The 25,141-nt window shown below is 38.4% G+C and overlaps 1 protein-coding gene across 3 annotated transcripts in view; it reads right to left on the reverse strand.

The window, feature by feature from the left end:
* The window catches only part of tmod1 (tropomodulin 1), a 40,215-nt gene extending 17,216 nt beyond the window's left edge, over positions 1 to 22,999 (reverse strand). Inside the window, exons 1-6 of one of the 3 annotated variants that reach the window (XM_041784622.1) lie at positions 22,689 to 22,999; positions 13,307 to 13,390; positions 13,143 to 13,228; positions 12,683 to 12,819; positions 5,806 to 5,962; positions 620 to 736 (exon numbers count right to left, since the gene is read on the reverse strand). In XM_041784622.1, the coding sequence (XP_041640556.1) occupies positions 620 to 736; positions 5,806 to 5,962; positions 12,683 to 12,805 (397 nt within the window). In that variant the 5' untranslated portion in view covers positions 12,806 to 12,819; positions 13,143 to 13,228; positions 13,307 to 13,390; positions 22,689 to 22,999. The remainder of the gene's footprint in view (positions 1 to 619; positions 737 to 5,805; positions 5,963 to 12,682; positions 12,820 to 13,142; positions 13,229 to 13,306; positions 13,391 to 22,688) is intronic. The other 2 variants (XM_041784621.1, XM_041784620.1) reach the window with 2 other exon arrangements.
* Between the last annotated feature and the right edge of the window lie 2,142 nt (positions 23,000 to 25,141).

Genomic DNA, 25,141 nt, shown 5'->3' on the forward strand with positions numbered 1-25,141 from the left:
ATCTCACCTTCTGTCACATTTTTGAAATTCCTCCAATTTTAATTCAAAGTTTCACAGTTTCATTTTTTTTCCTGGTGATTGACGTCTTGTTTGGTTGCAGATATGCTTTTATTTTGAAAGAAAACAAGGAAGTTTTGTAGATCAAAGGTTATAAAATGGACTTGTTATGAATTTAAACAGAAAAGAGGGAAGAGTAAAAAGGTAAATGTTTGATATCACAAGCTGCAGAAGACTTGCCCAGACTTTGACTTGTCCACTGAGCTGTTTGAGTCTTTTTAAAGTGAAATGAGACAACGAGGAGCAATGGTGGACTTCTTTTACATTACTGCTGCAGGAAGACACTACAGTGGCTTATCCAAAGTATGCTGAAGGGGTCAATAAAACATGCCATAAATCACGATTGAATAAAATGATTGCACCAATTATGACCTTAATTAATCACAACTAATGCATTCATGCTGACAGCCCTTGTTATTATCATTTAATCATTTTAAAAAATGTGTTCTCACTCAAATGATTTGCATCATTTAAGATCGATTAAAAATAAGAGAGAATCTGAGACCAGTGATGCATCACAGCACCTGTGACAGGGATGAGATGTGAGAGTGGGTGTGTTTACCTGCAATATCACAGAGTTCAGCATCAGTAGCACTCGCCAGCGCTTCCTCAAGCTCTGGCTCCAGAGTCACGTTCTCCATGATGGGGTCCACAATCTTTTTAGGCACCCAGGCTTTCCCTATTACAGGAGTGGTGAAAAATAAGATTTTAATACTGGGTAAGCAGCAGATGAGTGGTGCTTTGATGAGTAATATCACTCACCCCTCACCCTTAGATGATGTATCAAGTATATTAAAAGCCCCCTATCCACACAAGTGTTTCACTTTAAGTGGCTAATTAACCAAGTGTGCTCAGGCTGAACTGGGATGAGGCCTCATTGAGGATTATGGATTATATAGTAAAAGGTACATCTAATTTACTCTCTTGGCTTCTGTACACTGAAAGTTTAAGCAAAAGTCAAATTAAATCATTTAACATGTGTTTCATATTACACACTTAACATATAGTTAGAAATAGTCAACTGATTGCCTTTGTCCACAAACTGGACTTTTAAAATGCAAGTAAACACGTTAGTCTGATTGAAATCATACTAAATTGAATTTCATAGAAAAATGTAGTTGGAGATTGATTTCCTACATGTCTACACCTAAATCATACCAAACTGGACTAAGCGTTCTGCAAATGTTCGACAGTTTCAACAATGTGTAGCATATCAGAAGTCGCATTGCTGTCCACCTTCACCGGGAGATAGAGGGATAGCGTGCATTGCATTTGTGCCAAAAGTAAATCATAGGGATATGCAAAATGTACTGAGGTGTTAAAATTTTCCATGTTTCCACTATTGGAAAGTTTGCTGACTTGTTAGCAGGGTCAACTGGAGGAAGGTCCACAGCAACTACCTTCGCACAAAATGTAAGGAAATGTTTCTTTGGTAGGTCGTTTCTTAGTTGTTACAATGCTTCTTGGTAATATACCATTGGAAAGCCTGTTTAGTTCCCCTTTAAATGGTGCCATATTTATAAGGAACAGGCATTTGTGGGACGAGCAGCAGAGCTGAGTATGTGTGTTGTGCCCATGAAAAATCAGCCAAATCTCCTCTGCCAATGCCAAACAGCTTATTCTGCCACTCTTACTTGGTGTTTTGGTGGATTGGATGATTGATTTCTGTAAAAACAAGACAAACTGGCAATTTAAAAATGAATTCATTTAACACACAGTAGCCTCAGTAGTGTTTGGAAGAACCACACACAACAGCCTGGCACCTCCTCCTCATGCTGGTCACCAGCCTTTTTTTTTTAGTTTAAAGGGGGCATACTGGCATCAACCAAGCTCCCATCAATAAACCAGTCCTCTGACTGTGCATGTTTACTAAGACAAAGACAGTTTTTCAGTTTTCCTAACAAGCTTTAACAATAACTCAACTTCTAAAGGTAGTGCATGTAAACGTTCTGACTGATGGCAAAAGATGATAACACCTACAGCTGACTAGCTGCTTCACAATTACACAATCATTGCTTTGCATTCATGGGCAACTAAGTATTTTGTGTCTTTATCCAGGGTACATGCAACATGTAAACTGGAGTAGCTGTAACCACATATTTCACAACAGGTGGATGACCCATGTTAATTCCTGTTCCACATCTACTCATCGTGTTATTGTAAAGTGCAGTCAGATAAATCCATCACCTTGGGGTGCAAAAGAAAATGATCTGATCTAAACTGATAAGGTTTCAATCAAATACAAAGTCATTCAGAATTTAAAAAATTTCTTTTGCTGTCCAGGATCAGTAAATCCAGTTTATTTCTTGGCTGTTTTTTAAAAGTAAAACCAGATACAATCACCTAATCCAGTTAGAGACTTAAATGGACTGACTACCAAACCATGAAGGGGCTGCATACATCTTACTTTCCCCACAGGAAGCAGCAACATCCACTAGCTGGTAAAATACTTAAAAGGGGTGAAATGCTTTCATTTTTCTCCAAGACATAATAAGAAAAAGGGTATTTTAAAGATTCATTTCATTCTGTTCCTATAATCCATCTAGAATCAAGCCCTCTGCAAGGTTTAGGTTAATCCTGATTTCCAGATCAAACTGATCCCAATCTGGTATATTTTCAACAACAAAACCTATAAGTTTTATCCAGATTCATACTTGGTATTTTTGGACTTTGTTTGTCTTTTTTTCCCTTTTTATAAACTTTCAGGTTTAGATCTAGTCCCTTATAAAGCTTTGATCAGATCAGGCTACTTTTGGACATCAGGCCTGGGACCCTAATGCTGAGACTGGGTACACATCTAACCTTGTAGATTTATTTTAATTATGACATTAATTTTTATTAGTGTTTTTTGGAGGCCAGTAGCTGGTTTATACTGTCACCCTCACAAATTTTGAATATATGTAACCTCAGTGTTACAACTAAACCATTTAATTCATATGTAAATCTATACTGGACACTCAAAAATCACTTTATTAGGTACACCTGTTGAACTGCTCATTAAACCCATTGACCTCTTAATCAGCCAGGTACATGGCAGAAATCAATGCATTTAGTCATGAAGACGTGGTCAAGACAATGTGCTGAAGTTCAAACTGAGCATCAGAATGAGAACAAAAGTGGTTTAGCATAACATTTGCATATTACAGCAGAAACTGAGTCTCATTAAATTAAGAAATGTTTTTCCAGTCTTACTTTCCAATCTTGGTGAGCCCACATAAAATGATGACTCAGTTTCCTGTTTTAACTGACTGGAGTAGCCCCTGGTGTGGTCCTCTGCTGCTGTAGCCCATCTACTTCAAGGTTCGTCGTGTTGCCCTTTCAGAGCTGCTCAGTTGTGCCTATTTTAGTTATTGTTGTCTTACTATCAGCTGAGTCAAATGGTTATCCTCCTCTGACCTCTGCCATCAACAAGGCATTTAAACCCAGAGAACTGCTGCTCACCTGGTTCACTGATTGGATATGTGCCTTACTGAGCTGGTCAATTTATTAGGTATACCTAATAAAGTGACCTTTGAGTGTATCTCTATCTATACATGAGTCAGTATGACTTAATCAAAGTGTTGATGCTCTTTAACATCCTGAGTTTCAAGGAGAAATACAATCTACAGCCTAGAGGTTTGTGTTTCAAATGTAAATGTCAAGTGAGGTGAGATTTCACGCTGAGATCCCTGGGCAGCTCTGTTATATAACAGCTGATCCAGGGTGAGGAGCCTTCATCACATCTCACCTGACCACAGGCTGTCATCACTATGTCTGACTGACTGTAAAGACCCACAGATTTATGTCTACACTGATAGACCTGCAGCGTGTGTGTGTGCTTGGCTCCTCAAGTTTCAACTGGACGTATTTTTGCTCCCCGTACAAACACAAGCTACTGACAGGAAAGCAGTACAGCAAGATTTCACCCTCTCCTTATCCCAAACACTGCTGCAAATCGTTCATCTTGGGGTTAAAGTTAGGAAAATAGGATTTCAGTCTGCTCCTTTTTTCTGCTGTCTTGTCTCTGCATGAGTTAAGGGTGATGGAAAAAAGGAGAAACCATGAAGTGAAGCTTTGACGGATTTGAATAGGGAGGAGAAACTGCATGAGCTCACATGTACCCACAGCTATGTGGCTTTAACTTATTACTCATTCATTTTTTATAGAGGCAGATTTTGAAGACAAATTAAATAAGACTTAAACTATGCTTTAAGTTCACAATGAGTAACATGATGAGAAAGGCGTGAGGGATCTTCTATAGTTCCTCACAAAGATGTGTAGTAAACAGTTAGTATATTTTATTGAAGTGCAAATTGGACTTGGATGAGCTTTTGCTTTGTGGCGTTAGTTTCAGAGCTATAGTTGTACTTTCGCACTACTATAGAGAGCATAGTGGTGGGGGTTGTGTTGGGGCATTCACAGGCAGAAGGCTTATGTGTAAGAGCCATAGTTCACCGCTGTTTAGACAGATCATTGCCCCACTTTACTTAAGGTTTTAACTAACATGATGAAGTCATGATGGAGTAATGCTGAAGTAATAGTGAATACAACACTTAGAACAGGGCTGTGCCAAAGATTTCAGAGGGGCACAGAAACCTGTCTGCTCTGACCTTGTCAAAATTAGATTTGCATATACTTTCTAAAAATGAAAATAAAGCATGATAATGTACAAAGGCGCAGTAGGGACACATGAAAAGAAAAAATAAGAGGATCTGTTTGTTCTTGTGAAAAAAAATGACTTTTTTGGGGGTGGGGGGATATCCTTTTTTAAATAATTAAGATGTATATTTACAAGTAGTCAAACTCAGAATTTCCCAGTTCAAAAAGTTGTAAAATAACAAAGGAAAAAATGATGTTTCCAAGTTTATAAAGTCTTTAATTTGAAATTGAAACTAAAAAATGTCATGCTTTTAAACATAAATTGACAACCTTTAAAGAGCAAATATTGACTAGAAACCAAACTGAAAACAGTGGTTGGATTTTTACACTTAAGATAAAATATTTCTTGTTTTTTCTTGTAAATTAATTACTTTTAAACTTGAGAGTTTTATTTTATTTTCCCCTAAAACTAACAGATCCTCTTATTCTTAGTTGACTTAGAAGTAACTGGCATTTAGTAGAGCAAACTTAGTAAAATGAGACAGAATAATCACAGGTAGGCCAATCTTGATTGATGATTACCACATAAATGTATTACATTGTTTTATTTCTATTAACTTAGAATAAGCCTTTTTGCATCTTGCATGTTTCTACAGTAACACAAAGTGACCAAATAACATATTAAATTTTTTTTAATCATATGGTTTCCACGGTTACCAGTAGAAATAAGTGTTGCAATCTTGAGGCTGCTTAGATGTTGCTAATATTCCCTGTTTTACACACTGCACCTTTAAAGCTCTACATGTAAAGCTAAAGGATTGCTCTGTAGCATTAGCTAACGTTGTACTGTAACAAATGTAACTTCCTGTGCCAACACTCCACGCCAGCCACACAAAGAGGTCATCAGCCACCTGCTCTAAACTTCAGCAGCCTGAAATAGACAGCCACAGTCCCCACTCAGCTGAGACAATGTTCAAATTGCTTTAACACAGATATCAGCAAACTTCATGAGATCTTGGGCTGTAAGGTCTCATCAGGCATCTCTACATATTTTGTTCTAGTATGGGTCTTAATTTATGCAAGTCTCTGAATTTGACCCTACCCCAGTGTTTGGTATGGATTGAAAGAGATACACGCATGCGTCAACAGTGATTCCAAGTCCCTACTTACCTCTCTTTTCCCCTGTGAAGGGCACCAGGTCTTCTCTGTCAGGATGCTCTTTGGCCTGCTTCTCCAGGTGGGCAAGCAGGTTGTCTCTTTGAAACGTTCCTGTCGGCGCTTTCTTTGTCTGGTCTTTCTGTCGCAGCCCAGCTGGTAGCAACGCATTCTGTGTGTGGATGAGAATTTACATGAATAGGTTTTAAATTATTTACTCAATAGACTTTGTCTTTCTTCTGTCTTTTAATACAACACAACAACAGTGCAGAACAAACAGCCCAAGGTTTCTTACTTACGACTGTAGATAGGCAATATCAACCATTTAACTTTTTAGCCTCCCAAAATATCAGGTTGGTACTTCTTCTCTAAATCAGAAGCCTATACAATAATAATACACATGACTTCCATCACCAACAACTGTTCTAAAACAGCATAGAGAACAATTGCTTGTGATAAATTATCAATTGGATAACAAATAAAACACTGCTGTGATAGCAGAAAGCCAAGATATAGTCAAAGCAAAATGTAAGCAATCAAGGTTTTTCCATCAGATATATGAATACAATTTTAAATGCAATAGCATTGATGGGGTCTTGCATCAAATATTGTATAAATCTAGCAATCTAAATCAATATCTGAAAGAAAAAATACCTCAATGACTGTTTTTGAACAGCCATGGTCAACATAATTTGGGATTTTTGACAAAAATAATTTTTCAGTGATTACATAAATATCCAACCCCTTTAAAGTGGCTGACCTAACTCAACAGAGGACCAGCCAAAGACACCTGTGTCTGGAACGTCCAGTCACTGGTTAATCAGTATTTCTGGCTACCATTACACCACAAGGACAAAAGAACACTCCAAGCAACTCAGAGAAAAGGTGAAGGAAAAGTATAAATCAGGGAGTGGAAACAGCATGATTTCTAAGGCCCTGAAATTCCCCTGGAGTTTAATCCATCATCAAGAAATGGAAGGGACTACAGAACGGCACAGAGAGAGAAGCCATCAAGACACTCTGACTACTCTGAAGGAGTTACAAAATCCAACCAGTTCTTTACTAGTCAAAGCTTTATGGGCGGATGGCAAAGAGAAAGCCAGAAATGTGCCAAACTCATCCCCCCAAACAGAATTTCTTAACAAGATAAGAGCTTCTGTTTGGTTTAGATGTTTATTTTGTTGGATAAGTTGTCAAAAATGGCATATTCTTAAATGCCGTATGTTTTAAGTAATGATGAAACTGCTATTATTTTAATGACTGTGATATCAGTAAGTATGAAAATTTCATGATCTTTAGTTCTATTTTTCACTCAGGGGTGGAGAGAGTGAATTATGGTTATTTCAAAGGGGGGCAGTCTTCATTTTGGACTTTTGGCTGTGGGGGGGGGGGCTTTCTTAACCCCTCTGAGCCCTCCTGGATATGGACTTAAAAAAAAAAAAAAAAAAAACACACACACAAAAAAAAAAAAAAAAACATAAAAAGCAGAAGGAAAAACCCTAAATTACAAAACTTTAGAACACCTGAACTAAGACAAGTAAAATGCAATATATAAAACATAAAAACAGGACAATTTTGACTTATTGATGCTTAAAAGACAACTTAAAAAACAGATCATCTGTATTGTAATAATTCTGTTGCTTAATTTAAAAAAAACCTTCAAAGGCCTTTTTAGATGTTAGACATCATAAATCTGATCCAGGTATGTAAATGCTTGCTCTGGTTAATGTCACTTCCACATCAGTAACTCTGTTCACTCTAAGGCAGGACAGAGACATTTCCCAGAGCTTCAACGCTCACCATGTTATTTTCAACCTAAAGCAACATTTGAAAGCCAGCTCTTACAAGAGCTACTAATAGCTTCATATCTTATCTTTTCTCTCAGCACTTAAACTCTCCTCCTAACTCTGTCTCTCTCACTCTCCTTCCTCCGCCTTCTCTTGCACTCAGTGCTTCCAAATAAGACAACTTAAGTATTAACACATTTTCAACAAGCAGTTACTCTGCAAACAATCATTTTGTTCAAAATGTACCATCTACCTCTGCTTCAGTCCTACTGTTAATGCCTCATAACTGCTCACGTGACTTACAGCAGTATTTATAGAGTAGCCGGGAGTATATCACACTCTCAGCCCTGAGCTTTTTATGTCACGGGTTCTTTCAGCTAAAGATAACAGGCACACTTACAGTCCAGTATGTTATCTATAATTGACTTTACTCCTGCCCCTTTTCACTGTACTTTTTTCCCATCAGTCCATCTCTACCTCATTTGGTGACAACCTTTCCTCATTTTTCAGCCTCAGAATTCATCCATGAGAGCACAAATGTGACATAAACATTTCATACATCCACACTCAGAGGATGTGAAACACTGGGTCTAACTTTAAGAAATGTAGTAGTGGCCTAGATATGAGAGTTAACGAGAGTAAAGTGAAAATTGTAATCAACTTTTAAGCTTAATAATGACGGTTTGTTTCATTGACACAGAGCCACCTTTAAAAGCCAGGAAACAAACTCAGAGGAGGAAATGTTAAATTGGCAGAAGGGGTCACTGTGACAAAGTAATAACATTGATGCATGAATGTATTCAGGATAAACCCTAACCCTGTTAATTTTGATGATTGAAATAAAAACTGTAGAGTTATATGGAATTAATATTTTTTTAAAATTATTTTTGAAAAATTAGTGAAAAACCCTCAAGTTTAGGCCCCAGTCATGACCCCATCCTATGGCGAAAACTCAAGGTTTTGATATCTTTTGATCGCCATCTAATCTAGAATGAGCAAAAAAATTCTGGATTTAATCAGATAAAATCCCTCAGACTAGTTTGCTTAAATGTGCTATCTGTGAAATCAGTATCAGTGAAAATGGCAAAATTTGACAGACGTTGTTTGTAGTGCACTTCCTGTGCATTTTAGAGGACGGTCCCAAGAGACTTTTTTTCTATCTGGTCATGATACATAGTGTTCCAGTTTTGTATGCATGTAGTTTTTACCTAGTCCCCATCTCATTTTTGAGGCCACCGTGGGGACCCTGGGCTTACAAGATTCCACCAAAATCCTAGTTTTTTGAGGGTTAAAGCCCCCAAATTAGCGATTCATTTGGCAGCAGAAGAATAATAATAACGCCTACAGTTTCAATAAAGTACTGTTTGGTCTGCAATAGCCATGTGGTAGGGTGAGTAGGAAAGAGAATTTCTCCATGCTGGCACAGTGGGCAGTGAGAGCTGGCATGGAGGAGGGTGGCACTGGGATGCTGGAGATCACTGCGAATGGGGGGGCTCCCATTTTGACAACCCTGCCAAGGTGTTTCCTTCTTACTGCTGTTTGTGAGCACAGTTGACTTCTGGAGTTGAACTGTAAGGATTTAACTGGGTTTAGGGACTTCTTTGCCGAGCACTTATCTCAGAGAAAAGTGTCTTTGACTAAACTAAAAGGCATTTTAATCTGAAGACTTTAATTTAAATTTAATTCAAAACAGCTGCTAAAATCATCACTGCAAAAAAGGGAGGCCCAACTTACCCCTGCAAACCCTTTTATACTAGCCCTCTCTGAGTGTAAAACAACAGAGTTTAAGAAAAAGTAAAAAATGAAAAACCAGTCCAAGCTAAAGTGTGTCATAAACCCAATGATCTACAAAAGGGGAAGAGTCCAGCCTCACAGTGATCTCTTTAAGTCAAATTAATCATCCCACAATCACAGCACAGCTGGCAGGCATGGTTGTTATTGTTCAACATGATGAGGGTTTTTCATCAGCTTACTGGAACTGATGTGGGAAGATTACAGTTTGTTTCACAGCAAAGCAGCACTTCACAGATGAGCAACAGGTTACCCTTATAAACATGCACAAACAAGGTAAGCACACACACACACACACACACACACACACCCACCCACCCACACACACACACACGCACAGCCTCTCTCTGTTTCTTGTGTTTACGTCACTGAGTCGCTCCTGCTGGCACACACGTACTGAGCCCTGCACATTAAACCCTTCCTGTCATCCCCTTGGTATTGAGGGGGAATCCGGTCTCTCTTGGCGCAGTCAGGCATTCATCAGAGGGCCATCACAGCTGCTGTCACCATCTCACCCCGTGATACATCACAGAGGGAACAGTACAAGCATCATCTTCAGAAATAAACACGCCTACAAGTGTAACAAACACACTGTCTCTTCTGTTTCACACTGCTTTACATAGACTGTGCTTAATACATCCATGTCTCCAAAACAGTTAGGATATTCTGAACAGAAAATGATAATCAAAGCATTGGAACCTCACCTTTAATTGAAAATAGGACAAAGACAACATATGAATGTTGGAACTGACATGTTTCATTTGTCTTGGAAAATTGTATGCACAATTTAAAGTTGGGGCATCCCTGGATTCTTTGCAATTTTATGTTAAAAGCATTAATTGTGTGAGCATTAATGGTGTTGCCATTGAACAGTGTTTCACAGAACATTAAACCACTTCCCATCTTTTTCAGGACAGACTCAGTGTTTCTTTTCATACCCAATCGTGTTATTTACCTGTTGCCTGGTAGCTGCTCCATCAGGTGTTTCCTTTTAGCATTTCACAATTTCTACATTTTTGTTTTGCCATTGCCCCAACATTTTGAAATATGTTTTTCATTTCTTATTCAGTTGGTGATTCATTAACATTAGTTTCAAATATGTTGCTGGAATCAGATTTGAAATAGGGTAAACATTTCCCATAAAACAAGAAAATGTCTCAATTTTTAACATAGGTTGCTAGGTTACTAAATATGTTGGTTTTTAATGGGTCAAAATCAATCATATTTGAACTAACTTAAATATTGTACAACCTCTCTAGTTTTTGTAAATTGTTTCATATTTTGGAGTTTGTAAAGCATATGGAAGAGAGTAAATGAACAGCCCAGAGTTAGCCAGTCATAGAAACAATGTGTTTTACAAGTCATCTCTGCAGGCTCAGTTTCACTTTAATTGTGTAGAAGGGCATACTATGCCTTACTATAGCCCGTAATTCTACCCTGCTTTCTTCTTCTTTCAGTATTAATTTCCGTCTGTTTCATAACATCTCAAAATTCCTATCGGAGGCTTTACATAGTAAACAAACAACACTGTATTTGTAAGTTTTCAAAACCAATTTTCCTCCTGTCCTAGTGTTATCTTTTATATTGCTGTTTGGCAGCTAGTTCAAACTGAAATTTTTTGCCCAGTCTGAGAATGCATCAACCAATCAGCATAATTTGAAGAATGAGGCATTAGCTACAGGCAGGGTTTAGTTGTACTGCAACCCAGTATAACCAGTACAATGGTGACTAGCAATTAGTTCAGATGAAGCCACTGTAGCAGTTTCTTAATTGCACTACACCAAATCTCAAAGAACTGCACCAAAAGTTTTTCCTGGTGGAAAAGATGTGGTTTAGTTGGGCTGCAAGCCAGTAAACAATGGCTGCTGGTGGAGCAATTAGCTCAGAAGTAGCTATAGTGGCAGTTTTATCAGAGCTTATCAGGATTTTTCTTGGTGGAAAATACATTTTTGCTCTTCTCCCTACCAGTATCAGCGAGAATCTAATTTACCAACTGGCTCCAATGATAGTGACTGCCTGTCAAGGTCATGTATCACATATCCATACAATCACCTCAGCTCTGTGTTGTCCATGACAAATTTAACTCAGGGGACAGTAAAGTCTATCCTTTTCACCATTATGTCATTTTCTGTTTTTTTTACCATATAGCAAACACACACAGGAAAATTATATCTACAAACCAAGGATCATCGTTAACATTTCATTTGTCCTTCTCCTTCTCAGCCTATGGGACACATTGCGCTGTAACCCCCAATTTCCATATACAGCGTGTGCACCGCGGAACGCTGGCGAATCGGAGCAGTTCGCTCCCTCTCTAGTCTATCAGAGCATTTCTATAGCCAGCGCTCCAGACCGGCAGCGGTGCGTGCCTGGACCGACACTTTGCTCCGCTTCATTTCAGATACGCTGCAGGTCTATTTTCAGCACTGGCTGCTGCCAAACCTCGTAAATTCAATGTCGTTCAGAAAGCACCAACCATGGAAGTCACAAGCGTAGAACATCTGGTTCTTTCAAAATAAAACACAATGCACGGACTCCCGATCGTAAATCATCACTATATCAACATTACGTCTCATCCTGCAGCGAGAGCAAAGGGTCACCGAAAGGTCAGTGCTACAACGGCACCATTGACGAGGAAAAGTTAACTTTTGGGGATATTTAGCCAAAGAATTTTGCATAAACCACAGATCCTTTAAGCAAACATTAACCTTTTAGCTTCCTAATGTACTCACTCAATGGTGGAAGTAATAATATCGTGGACTTATACCGGAAAGGATGATAAATTAATCCCAAAAAGGTAAAATAGTCCGCTGTTGACATACTATTCCTGCGTGAACTCGCAGTTCTCCCATGATCTCTGCCCGCTGATCAGGACTGTGTGCTATGGCGCTGCATTCTAGACTCACTTCCAGTGGGCGAGGTCGCTCTCCTTCGGTCGGAGCAAACCCGCGGCGCTTCGGTGCGCACGCTGTATATGGAAATATATGGAGGTAACACTTTCAGCTTCTGAGCAGAGCTCTGATTGGCTGGTTTTGTCTGCATTGTACTCAAAGCACAATGCTGTGCAATCACTGTTTAGATTACAATCATTGTAGCCAGACTAAGGGGCATTATAATGATTTGCATTTAAAACTACTGCATTGGACTGAACCAGAAATAAGCTCCCTGTAATCTAAAGGTATATAGAAATACACAACATACTCCACTTTATTACATAAGGGGGCTTTGTTTAGCCTGTTTGACCACATAAATTTACTCGGACGCAAACAGAGTGACATAAACTTCTCCTTATAGGCTTTGTAGCATAAACTTACATCAGGATCCAGCTCCTCTAATTCATCCTCTAATCGCTGCAGCTCTTCCTCTGACAGTTTCATCAGCAGCTCATCCTCATCTATGTCCCTGTACTTCTCCATCTCCTTCTTGAGCACCGACATGATGTACAACAACCCTGAAAACACAGATATGCTTATACTGAAAAGAGCTGATGTGTCAAATCAACGGTTAAAGAGATCATGAGTTCAGGAATAAAATGATTTTTTTCATCAGAAACATTTAGAAAGAAACTTTATCATTAGGGAATAGTGATTTTCAGCAACTAAAGTTTGTTTTTACAGTGTCTGATATCAATTTTACAACGGTGTATTTTCATTAGCTAGAAAGTATTGCAAGGTTTTGGATATGTATCTGGAATGTGAGAGTTAGTGATGCCAAGATAAATTTACAATAAAAACACAGACATGATATTAAGAGGTTTTTCAAGGTTTCTCTTACCTCAATAACGCCGCCAGGTAAGAAAAACAATATGTAAGATATCAGGGGTTCAAAGGATTCCAAAGTTTGGAATTGAAACTCTATATCTGTGGATGAACAAGCAGACAGGTGACAAATTGATAATGATATAGCATGGTGTCTGATTTTTTAATGTCTATACTCACTTCAATGACCTCCTGCTCAGGTTAAGAGCTACAAAACAGTAGTGGCAACAAAGTGCCTGCAGCACTCCTGAGCATTAGACAGCCCTGGGGAAGGAAGAAACAGACAGTTAAGTGATTTAAACTTAATAAAAAGAAAGTTACACAAACCCATCTTGTATTTTTTATACCATATCCTTAAAATGTTTTTGGATTTTAAGAAGCTACTCTTCAACCAACTCTCTGGAATAGTAGTAAAGAAATTTACCTCAGGAGGCCAGCTTATGCAGGTGTACTCACGATTTATATTTACCACTCACATTCCTCTTATTCAGAAGGTACAGAGAGGGATTTGGCTTTTTATGGGGAGGAATTATTTAGATTCCAATGTAGCTTCACATTTATTAGCTAGCTTTATTCAGAATACCTGGTTTTATAGATAAATTGGACATTTTGGTGGAAAAAAGAAAAAAAATAACACATTAAATTAGTTAAATGTTAGTTCCCTCTTCAGTCAAAAATCAAAGGAAAATCAACACCATACCTGTGTTTGTGTAGCTAAAAATAAGCTAGAGACAGCAACTACTTAGCTTAGCTTATCTTATTAAAAAAGTAAATAATGAATAGGTAATCTAGTTTCTGGAATTTGCACTGCTTCCTTGGCAACTGCTCCTTCGCTCATTTCAGCAAACAGTTTAAAGTTACAGTTCAGTTTTCTGTTACTTCTCTACTAAATACTGAATATATAGTGTAAGTGCTTTCACACTGAGAAGTTTACTCAAATGACTGAGTGTGGAATGATGGACATCTCCATCCTCAGTAAACGCTGCATTAAGTGGATATGGTACTCCTACCATGCTAGCATGCTAGCCAGGGGCCTTGTCCACAGACAACTTGTTTAAGCTGGCAGTGCTTATTTTCTATTCAAAATCAATATAGTCCAGCATTCTGAGCACTTAGCGCCCCCAGGCAGAAAAAATGACCTCAGTGGGGGCTGTTTTGTTGCTGCACATGAAAACTATTCAACTTTGGAACAGCGCTGCACTTAATAATGTCACCTCTCCTTCACTGGCCAATCAAAACCAAAGTGGAGCAGGAATTCAGACAACGGTAAGAAAGAGGAAGCATCTGACTCTGCTTTTTTCTGTCTTTTTGGAAGGTACATTTCCAGGTCTACAGCTGCTGCTTGTGTCATGACAAGATTACTTTAAATTGTCTTCATAGTTTCTGTGATAGTCCTTTAAATATGGAAAAATGAAGTACTGTACACAGCTATTTTAAAATGTTACAGATTTCAGTAAAGAAAATGTAAACATTTTTTGTATTGCAGAATAAGAAATGCTGGAGAGAAGTGCTCTGAAAATGTGGTAATAGGTGCTGCAGTAGTTAAAGCCAGCTGTGAACACAGGTCCTTACAGTGACATCCACAAGCTAGCTAATGTGTTATAAGCAATGGCAGCACATTTTAATCAAGCAAATGGCATTTGAGGGACTAAAGTTAAAAAAAAAATCCACTTCAATCAATTTAAAGATACAGATATTCTGCATCAAACTATTTATAGCTGTTTAAAAAGTGACCATTTCCATGTTTTATTATTTTTTATTGAGGTTTTAAAGTATTTCTAATATATCCTAAAATTTTCAAAGACAGAGAAATTCTTAATTTTAATAATTCTAATGGGATGTATTTTTTTATTTATTTTTTTGTTGAGACTGCCATAGGTTGTGACTCCAATCACCCAGACTCACCTCTGTAACATGGAAACCCTGAATAATGGCATTCCCAGCTAGGTGGGGCCAGAACTGCTCACGCGTCCACCTCCTTCTCAGTATCACTTCTTGTTTTGAATTGAGGACTGTTCAGTTAAAACACCACCTCATACGGTGAAAACAAATGCTTTGTATTTCATTCATAAATTTCTCATAGTGAGTGAGAAAGCCACTGAAAAAGGCACTTCCTGGTAGCACTGAAAGTGGTCCCAGGATGCACATGGACTCTAGCGTGGTCTTCAGGACAACTGCGCATTCTGGGACCACTTCCAGTGGAATGCCGGAAGTGCCCATTTTAGTGCCTTTCTCCTTGATTATCAGAAACTTATGAATGAAAAACAAAAAAAACATTAGTTTTCTATTTAGTAAATAAACCTTGTGTGCTGCCATTTTTACTTTACATAGCAAAAGGTAAACAGTGAAGATGAGCAGCGTTGGCCTGTACTTGTCATACTGTTTTATTGTTTTGAATGAGAGCCCCCTGATGGTAGAATTTTACATACTTTGCATCAAAGTTGGAAATTAACTTTTGCCTTCTGCCACTGTGGCTGCTGGACGTAAAAATCTACCAAGCTGCTTTATTCTAATGATCAATATAATGTAATAAGGAATGATACAATAATTTGGGCTCAGAAAATTAAATTCTTTGTGCAGGATTCCTGCAATCTCACGTCAGAATTCAGGCCTTGTTTAACTATCTAGGACTTGACTTGAGATGAGCAAAACATTGGATTAAAGACACCTTTACAGATAAAGTAGTTGCAGCACTACTCATATGATATTGAGTCAAACCATCTCCGCATTTGACAGCAGTTCTAAAACAGGAAGGAGGCAGGAATCTTTGCTCAGTGAGTGTGCTTGTCTGATCCTGAAGTTGGCAGGAACAAGCAGAAAACTGGGACTCAATTATGCGGTTTAACATCACAAAATCGACAAGTGGCCAGTCCAGGGTGTACCCTGCCTCTCCTCCAGTGACAGCTGGGATAGGCTCAAGCCCCCCGCCACCCCAAATGGGATAAGCGGTGTAGAAGATGGATGAATGGATGGACCATCATGAAATAATTCTGTTGGGTTACTTTAATTGATCTGCTCCAGTGGCTGGTAGGTTGAGCAAATTCATCCAACACTGTCAAAAAAATACCCACATTTGGCTCGTGGCAGGTACTAGATTCCCACCCTGCTGTTCGTTTAAGTGGGTGAAATAGACCATGTCTTTGAATTCTGGTGATAGTCACTTTACATCTGTTTACAATTCAATGTTAAAAAGAAGTAGAAGAAGAAAACAGAGCTGGTTAAACCATTGTCACTTCTGTAATTGTGTGATGTCTGGCAATACTGCCCTTCTGTACTGTGTACTGCGTTCAAGTATACTGCAATAGCGTATACTAGCATAAGTATGTGATCTTGAACACTGTATGTGTTAGACTTGATATGATGTGTTAGGTGGTTAGCTCTAGAGATGCTTTTTTGTGTCTTCTGTTGCAGTTAAAAATTCTGTGTAAGCCCTGTCCTCTTGTTTACAAAGCAAAGCTTTAAAAGCTCTAACCTACCCTAATTTAACCCACTGATCTGAGAGTGGTCTCAATCTTCTCATCTAAAATGGATTTGACTCCATGGACAACCACAGTCTTCTGTGGGTTATGGTGCTAGTATCATTATCTTTCATGGCCAGCTGAAAAATCCTGACAGGAGTTTTAAGCAATATCGTGTCTGGAAGTGTGTTGTTCTCATGCTTTATATTACTGTCAGTGCAGACAGACGGGACCTGTTGCCTCCTCTCTAACCCTCTATATTTCAGGACAGAGTCTTGGCTGCAGGACCAGATAAGTGGTGATGGATCAGATGCAGCTGAAGGTTTTTGGGTCACGGCACCAAATGCTCAGCATACAATCTGCTGTCTTAACCCTCGTTCACTGGTCAGGGTCTAAAGTGTGCTGTGAACTACTTTTGCAAATAGATGTCCCCATGAAAAACTTAAAAATAACCAGGTGGAAAGAGTTGAGATTTTGCTTAAAAGCTGAAATCAAGTCTTTTGATGTTGAGCCTTTAAATGTGGATGAATACATCTCTTTTTGATCCTGTCATGAAGTGTGTTTTTGAAAACCTCTGAAAAGTTGGGTCAAGTGTGCCTTTCTTTTGTTCTGCTTTCTCTAAGCCCCTTGACAAGACAAGTTTCCAAAACCACAGATGTAGAACTGGGCTGAAGTCCAATAAATGCTGCTGGAAGAGTCTGACCTGCTTTCATGATATCAACCAGACTGGTGCCTGTTTTTGCTACGTTTCTACACCCTCTTGCTTCACTGGATGTTCACTGGGCAGAAAAAAAAAGACCAACCAACCAGAATATACTCTGTGAAGTCATAAACACTTGACTTGACCTCTGCCCTGTAAACCAGGCCTGTCAAGTCCTCAAACCTCTAAGAATAGCATCACTGATTCGGGATCATCAATCAAAACGCCTGTGTGTAAAACTTTCACACTGATGTCACACAGCAACTGGTCTCACTCTTTCTGAGAGCGCACAATTAAACTAACACTTTCAGATGTGAATATACATCTGCTTCTGTAGGGTAAAGAGTCACAGCCGCCTGCTTTAACAGCAAATCCTTCATTTTGGTTTTTAAACGTAAAACAAGCAGAGAAGCTATGAGCTTTTTCAGCCATGACATGCACAGAAATCTTTGTAAAACTCACACGTTTTTAGAGTGAACAAAAATGCTTACAGCCAGTAAATCAGCACGTTAAACACAGTGAGACAACTGTGTTCGACTGCAACGTGCTCCTGTAGATGACTTACAGCTAAACATCTATAAGCAGTTCGCACTTTCCTGAAGAAATAGCCTACATTTAATTCCCTTGGCTTGCCAAATTTGTTAAAAATACAGCCAATTTTCACTGTTTGCCTTGAATGTCTATTGATGGTTGTTATTTTACCAATGAAAATTGAAAAAACACTTAAAAATGTATTTGAGGATCTCCGTACTCCGACACAGGCAAGTGTTTTTAGTTCAGATGGCTCTGTACCCCCTTATCTCTCCCCTTCTTTATTATTCATGTACTTTGGCTTATATACCAATATATCCTTTTGTTATTATATTTCTCTCTGTATTAGATTGCTAGGATGTTTTGTCCAAAACAAGCCAATATATGTAAAGATTTTATTGAATTTTCTTGGGGAAAAATCTCAATTTTTATAAGATTATTGCAAGTTGAAAGTCATGGAAAACCAATTTAACTTAAGAGATGTATTTAATTGATTGTGTAGGATCTGCAGCAGGTGGCAGAATTAACATAAAGATTTATAAGATTTAATGTTAGACAGGCATAAAGAGATCTCGCTGTCAGAGAGGTTTTCCCTCACCAACCAACATATCGCAGCGGTCCACTAGTTACACTGTAATTTAAGTTTACACTGAAGACTAAGACTCAAACGTTTCTCAATTCTAGTGAAGTCAGTGGTTAGCATTAATCGAAGAAACCCTGCATGTAAAAAAAGTGACTTTATGAAATGAACATTATTGGCTTCTGCATGTTGTATAAAGAAACACTCTACTCCACTTGTAGGCTGTTATTTTTGTGCAATGTATTCTGGTGCACGTCCCGCCCTTCATCCGCCTTCCAATCATGTGAAGTTATGAGCTTAACTTCTCATCTAATCACAGTCACCATTGCATCAAGTGAGCGAGCTTGCCACTTCCTCAGAAAACTACGCAAACTTGTTTGCCAGCTTCTACATAAATTTGTTAATATTAACTGCTGTGAAACATGGCAGATGGATTTATTTCACACTTCCGTCTGTCAGGCCACTCACAGACAGTGTTTGGGAAAGGGCAGAGCCTTTGAAAAAAAAAATGTGAAGAATGATTGGATGAACGTTTTGTCTGTCACAAATTTGCGGGCCAATCATAGCAACAAAACATGTGATGTAGCCGCTAATGAGCTGCATCTGCACTCCTACTGAAAGATTTAATTCCATAAAGAACTGCAAAACATGAACCTTAGCGACTGTAGACATGTCAGTACACGACTTTTGTCGTTTTTGAAAAGAAAACAACTCAGTGCTGTTCTTTCTTCTTCTTCCTTTAATGAAAAAATATCAAGTTCTGATAAAACTGGCACTTTAGCAGCATCCACGCTAAGCTCTTCTGCCATAACTGGCCTCTTGTTGCTGCTTGCTTACATGATGACTCTGCTGCCCCAGAAAGTACTGCCCCTTGATGCTGATTGGTCCTGTCACTTTCTAACCGGGCCCAAACAGTTCAGATGGGAGCTTTGCAAGATGGATTCACCAGTGAGAAATACGGAAACAGGTGTATCCATCTGCTTTGCAAGGTTAAGCTACTTTATGTCTAATCAGAGAAATGTCATAGATTAAAACAAACAAGCAAACAAAATCAAATCAAAATCTCAGATAAACCCCTTAAAGCCTGTTTTATCATATTTGATACATACTTTTATGATACCTCTATCTCATCAATAGGATTAATTACAAAAAAAAAAAAGAATAAAAAAACGGAATACAATCTGATGAATGATAAAAACGCCCTCAAGTGGATTATCAGTTACCAAAAACACCTACTGTATCAAATGAGATACAAAAAATATATAAATTTTATGGAAATTTGGACTTTTTGGATTTCAGTAGAAAGTGAAGTAAACATTTCAGTTCCAAAAAATTTGAATTTTCTGGCTATAATTTGTGTTTTCAGGCTTTAATGGGTAAAGAGAAGCTTAATTTATTTTGTAGGGATCTAGGATGTTTAGAAACTAATTAGAGCCTAGCTGACTTAAAGGCAGCTAAAGACATGGTAGGGATAGGCTGATGTCTTCTAGGTTACTGGCTACCTGCCAGGCAGCACGTTGGCTTTGGAAGACTCTAAAACAGCTAGGCCTTATTATTCAATCCAGATTATTCAGATTTGATTTGAGGTAGCTAATATTAACAAACATATGCCTAATATAGAAGCATAGTTTTCTTGGGAAGTGGGCAAGCTCGCCTCCTCGATACGATGGTGACTGGTGATTAGATGAGAGGTTAAGCTCATGACTTCACCTGATTGGAAGGCAGTTTTAGGATGGGACCTGCCTTCAAACAGCTGCTGCTTTCCAGACAAAGCTGACTGCACAAAACACCTTTGAGTGCATTGTTCTCCTATCCAAATCTTTTGAATGTACTCACCTTAATCTATATTACAGTTCCTTTTTACTAAAACTGCACTTGGTTTTACAAATCAAAAGGTTTTAAGAATGAAACGTTTAAGGAAAAGTGTCTCAACATGCAAGGTTCCTCTTAAGAGTACCAGGAAGCAACTTCTTGAAACAGTTATTTTTGTTTGTTATTTTTTAATTGAGTATAATTAAATATCTCTGATGTGTTCCAGGTAGCAAGGGATTCTAACATAACCTGGCTTTATACACACTTTCAAGCAGATTTGTGGCTAAAGTTCAAATATCTGGTTTATAAGGAGGGTTAACTGTACAGATATTTGTTTATAGAGATGAATAAAACATTAGAATACAGTTAGTGCACACAAAGTCTGCCTGTTTATCATTTTGCTGCTGATCCACTACAGGTCAAGACATTTCTATGTTAAATCTGTACATAGAGATAGACATATTGAGTTTCCAGGCTGCTGTAAAATTTTAAGTTGACTAAAGTTGAGATGATTTGTTGAGATAAATTTGCATCCCATTGTTTAAAATCCTGGTAGAACCAGTATGCTAAAAATCTCAGGGACAGTCACCAGCATTTTTTACAGTGATTAGTTAAGATGACAAATAGAATAATGGGTTGTATTTTTTAAAGTGACAGTGAATTAGAAGTTTCAATAACAGGTTGCTTTAACAGTGTATATTTTACTAGTTAAGCAAACATAGAAACAGATATGTTTAATAAATTGCTGATAAAACCAAAGCAATGCTCCAGATATGACAGGTTTAAAAAGAACACTGACAAAAGGAAAACTTTTGGGACTTCTTAAATTGCCTCTTCATTTCAGATTTGTCAACTCAGGTTAAGTAGCTGCATGAATTTAACTTGAAAGCAGCTAGTAAACTTGACATAAATGTTTTAAATTCAGTTGCTTGTCACATAGGAAGTTTTTTTTAAGTGGTTAAATTATTTCTATTTCAGGTTTAAACTGATAAGTTTTCTCAAACAAATGTTTGCCACTCTAGTCCAGTAAAACCAGAAATTCAAACCACATGTTTACTGCTGGTTTAGAGATGGATAATGGTTGAAATAAAGACATTAAACTTCTGGTAACTAAAAAAACAACAGTGTCCTTAGTAAAAGCTTATTTAAAGGTTACAACACACATTATGCTCTGTATCTTCTGTGCTAGAGGAATTAAGGGTTTTGACATTTGCTTGAATCATGTACGTCTTCTTGTTTGTTTTTTATCCTTAATGTGCATGTGAAATGTGAAACTACAGGACAAATTGTGTGCTTTCTACTATAACAGTCACATAGGTATCCATTGAGGTTGTAGCTAAGTGCTTTAAAGTCATCCATTCTAACCAAACTACACAACAGAAAACTCCTTCTCTTGTGAAGTCTGCTCTTAAGTTCATTGCCCACTAATAAGTGCTGAGGAAACTAAACCCATTAAAGGTCTACTCTGTTTATTAAGTCTTCATTTTGGGGAACAATAAGAAATGGTATATCAATATTTGTAGAATAAGGGACTTTTTACATTACTCTTAATAATGTAGATGATGTAAAGCCGTTCTGCAAGAGTCAAAATGTTTCTCATGACTTTGTGATATAAACATCATTTCTACATAGAGGCAGATATAACATTACTAATCCAAGAGATGAGGAGCTGACTTATAAATGCATGTGTGAACCTGCAGCAATAGATTACTGACACACACAGAGAAATGCCTCCTAAAGAGGGTGGACCAGAAATGCAGTTGTGTAGATGAATGGCAGAATAGGAAAGGAGGCTATGCTAAACGAAACTACGAAGAAAACCATAACATTGCAAGTAACCGGGGTTACAGATCTCCATTTACTCTACAGTGGTATAGACTATGTGGGTCACTAAGGAGCTGATGACCAACATACCAGCAGACAACTGTTGCATCTCTCAGCACTTGCTGACTGACAGTCTGATTATGCAAGTTGCTTTTAAATGTATGCACAAATGAAGATTGTTGCTACCAGGGTCAAGCCAATGAGTGTATCTTAAGGTCAGAGTTAGAGATTTGTAAGGTACAAACTTTGAAAGAGAATGATTACTAACATTTAAAAAACGGACAAAATGGCATTAAGTAACTCAAAATAAAGAATTTCGCATATTTCTTGCACCTAATGGCCCCAGAAGTTATCATAGACCACAAAACAAAGATCATATAAACTGGTGTCTGTGCAGGACTTTGTTATGGGGACTTGTAGAGTGCCACTACCAAGAGAGGACTCAGCCACAAATAAAGCATTTTCTAACATGAGGTAGAAGACTAATAGCAGAAAAACCTTGTTTCCCCTTTAGTCTGAATGACCTCAAGGATATGCGATTTCTAAATTATTACAATTGATCTGCACGCTCAGGTGTGTCAACCTCTATGTGATCTTTACTAATTTGACTGTTTTACTGCCCTGGCTGCTGTATAATTTTTGCATTTATTTCCGTACCTCCTCCAGCGCTATTTATAGCCGGACGGTCCCGCTGTGTGACAGCAACGAATACTTTGACCAGATATGGTTTCCCTCAGAGCCGCCTGGAGTCGCACGGCGCGGTCCTCTCAGCTGTAGGCGTCCAACCCGAGAATCCTCCAAACAACTCCGCTAGACCAAACCGTCCATGACCCGCCGATAATCCTGAATTCAGCAGATTTCAAAATGTGTGCTCAAGATTTCCCCCTCCTTCACCGCTCGTCTCACGGCGCTTATGCCGAAGCAGAAACTCATCTCCCTCAAAGGGCAAAGTAAACTTGTGGGGAGAGATCCTCCTCCTCCCTCTCCTCTCTCCTCCCCCCCCGTGCGGCTGCTCTGTCACTCCAGTGACGTCATGAATCCGGACAAATTGAATTAGTCCAAGTAATTTCTACAGTCTTTGGTCAAAGCAAGAGTAGAGGCTCCAACTCGTGCTAACTTGGGATGCTAGGCATCCAAAAATGCACCAATTTTTTTTTTTTTTTGGAGTTAAATTAAATTTAAAAATTGCTTTTGTCTGAAAAAGTTAGCTATATCATTTAATTTGTTTTAATGTGTGCAAATTATGTGGCTAATGAAGAACAAACAGGAGGAATACCAGGCAGGCAACACTACACAAGGTAGCCCACGCTGCCTACAGGAAATAGTTTAGCCCATAGCAAACCAGCAAATGTCCGACGAAAAGTGTCGGGAAAACGTTTTGAATTTTAATATACAGTGCTTAACAAATACATTAGACTACCCTTACCCTAACCAAAGTAAGGTTTATGCCACAGCTGCCCTAAATTAACAGCATTGGTAATTACCAAAATCATTTTTTATGTGTCTGCAATAGTTAGTACACCAATATGTAGAAGCTCTTTAACCCAAAGGACATTTTAATGCTAAAATATAATTATTATTGTTATCCATTAATTTTCAAATTTACTGATTTACAAAAAAACTGAAAAAAAAAAAAAAATAGTAGAGCATATTAATGTTTCTTGATTAATGTTTCAAATTATAGTTATTTACTTGCATTCCTGAACAGAAAAATGAGTTTTAGTGGTTGCATGTTATGCTTGATTAATTTCTGACTTCTCAGAGAAGCCCAGTGAGCCGGCTCAAATTTGGGTAAAAAAAGGTGAATTCAGTTGGAGATTCCTCATTTCTGTTCGAAATGGTAAAACGTGGAGAGCTGACTGAAAATGAAAGAGTCCGCATTAAAGCACTTCATGATGCTGGATGGTCTTTGAGACAAATATGACAGGTGGTCTAATAAATTATGTATATTATTAGATTTTTTTCACTTAAAATAAAGTTATTTGTCCTCCAATGAGGAAGGTGGTGGCAGGTTGACTGTGGAATATTTAGGAGTGAGGAAATTTCACGACTGGACTTGTTGCACAGGTAGCATCCTATCACAGTACCACGCTGGAGTTCACTGAGCTCCTGAGAGTGACCCGTTCTTTCACAAATGTTAATAGAAACAGTCTGCATGCCTAGGTGCTTGATCTTATACACCTGTGGCCATGGAAGTGATTGGAACACCTGATTTCAATTCTTTGGATGGGTGAGTGAATACTTTCGGCAATATTGTGAATACACACATATATACATACATATATATGTACACAGGGAAAAGAATCTGTCCAAGCACAGAGCCTTGTAGAAGTCCATAGCTAACTTTGATGTGTGTAGAGAACTAATCATGAACTTCTGCTAACTGAGATGGATCAGATAGAAATGATTTTTAGCAGCTCCTGCACTGTCAACTTATTGTTGTAGTCTGTGTAATCAGATAAAACAGTCAGTGTTTGGAAGCAGCACTAGGATGTGTTGAAACAAGCTGAGAGACAAGAGCTCTGTCTGCTGCTAACTGTAGATCTTTAGTCACTTAAACCACTGTACTGAGCTGGAGTCTAAATCCAGACTCTAATGCAGTGCTCATTTCAAGACAGTCACAGTGCTGCTGAACGTGACTTTCCCATGGATCTTTGCAGTTAAATAGTTTAGATATAGGTCTATACTTAGCTAAGGTGCCTGACCTTCAAATCTAGTGCTTCTTTGACTAACACAGTTACCATTCAGTATTTGCACCTCTTCAGACTTCATATGTTCTCTACTTTTCTCTGAAGTTCTCCATTAGTGGTTTTGTCAGAGGCGGAGCCAGAAGAGAGTCTCCTCCTGTTGGATGAGAACACTGTTGCACCAGCACCAGGAGCTGGCTGCATTTGTTCAGGAACTTCTTCAGGCTGTCCCAGGAACAGTTTGATGGTGTTTTATATTTCTAAATATATAATTCCCATCTCTTGGGCTCTGCTGGGGGCAGAGTGCACATTTGGGATCCTTGTTTCCAGGTTTTGGATGTTCTAGCAGGTGATGGAGAAACATCCCCACATGTAGATGCCTTTGTGAAAGCAACCTGCATCCTCCAGAGCCTCCTGAGGTCA

This window comes from Cheilinus undulatus, linkage group 4 (genome assembly GCF_018320785.1).
Source record: "Cheilinus undulatus linkage group 4, ASM1832078v1, whole genome shotgun sequence".
NCBI lineage: Eukaryota > Metazoa > Chordata > Actinopteri > Labriformes > Labridae > Cheilinus > Cheilinus undulatus.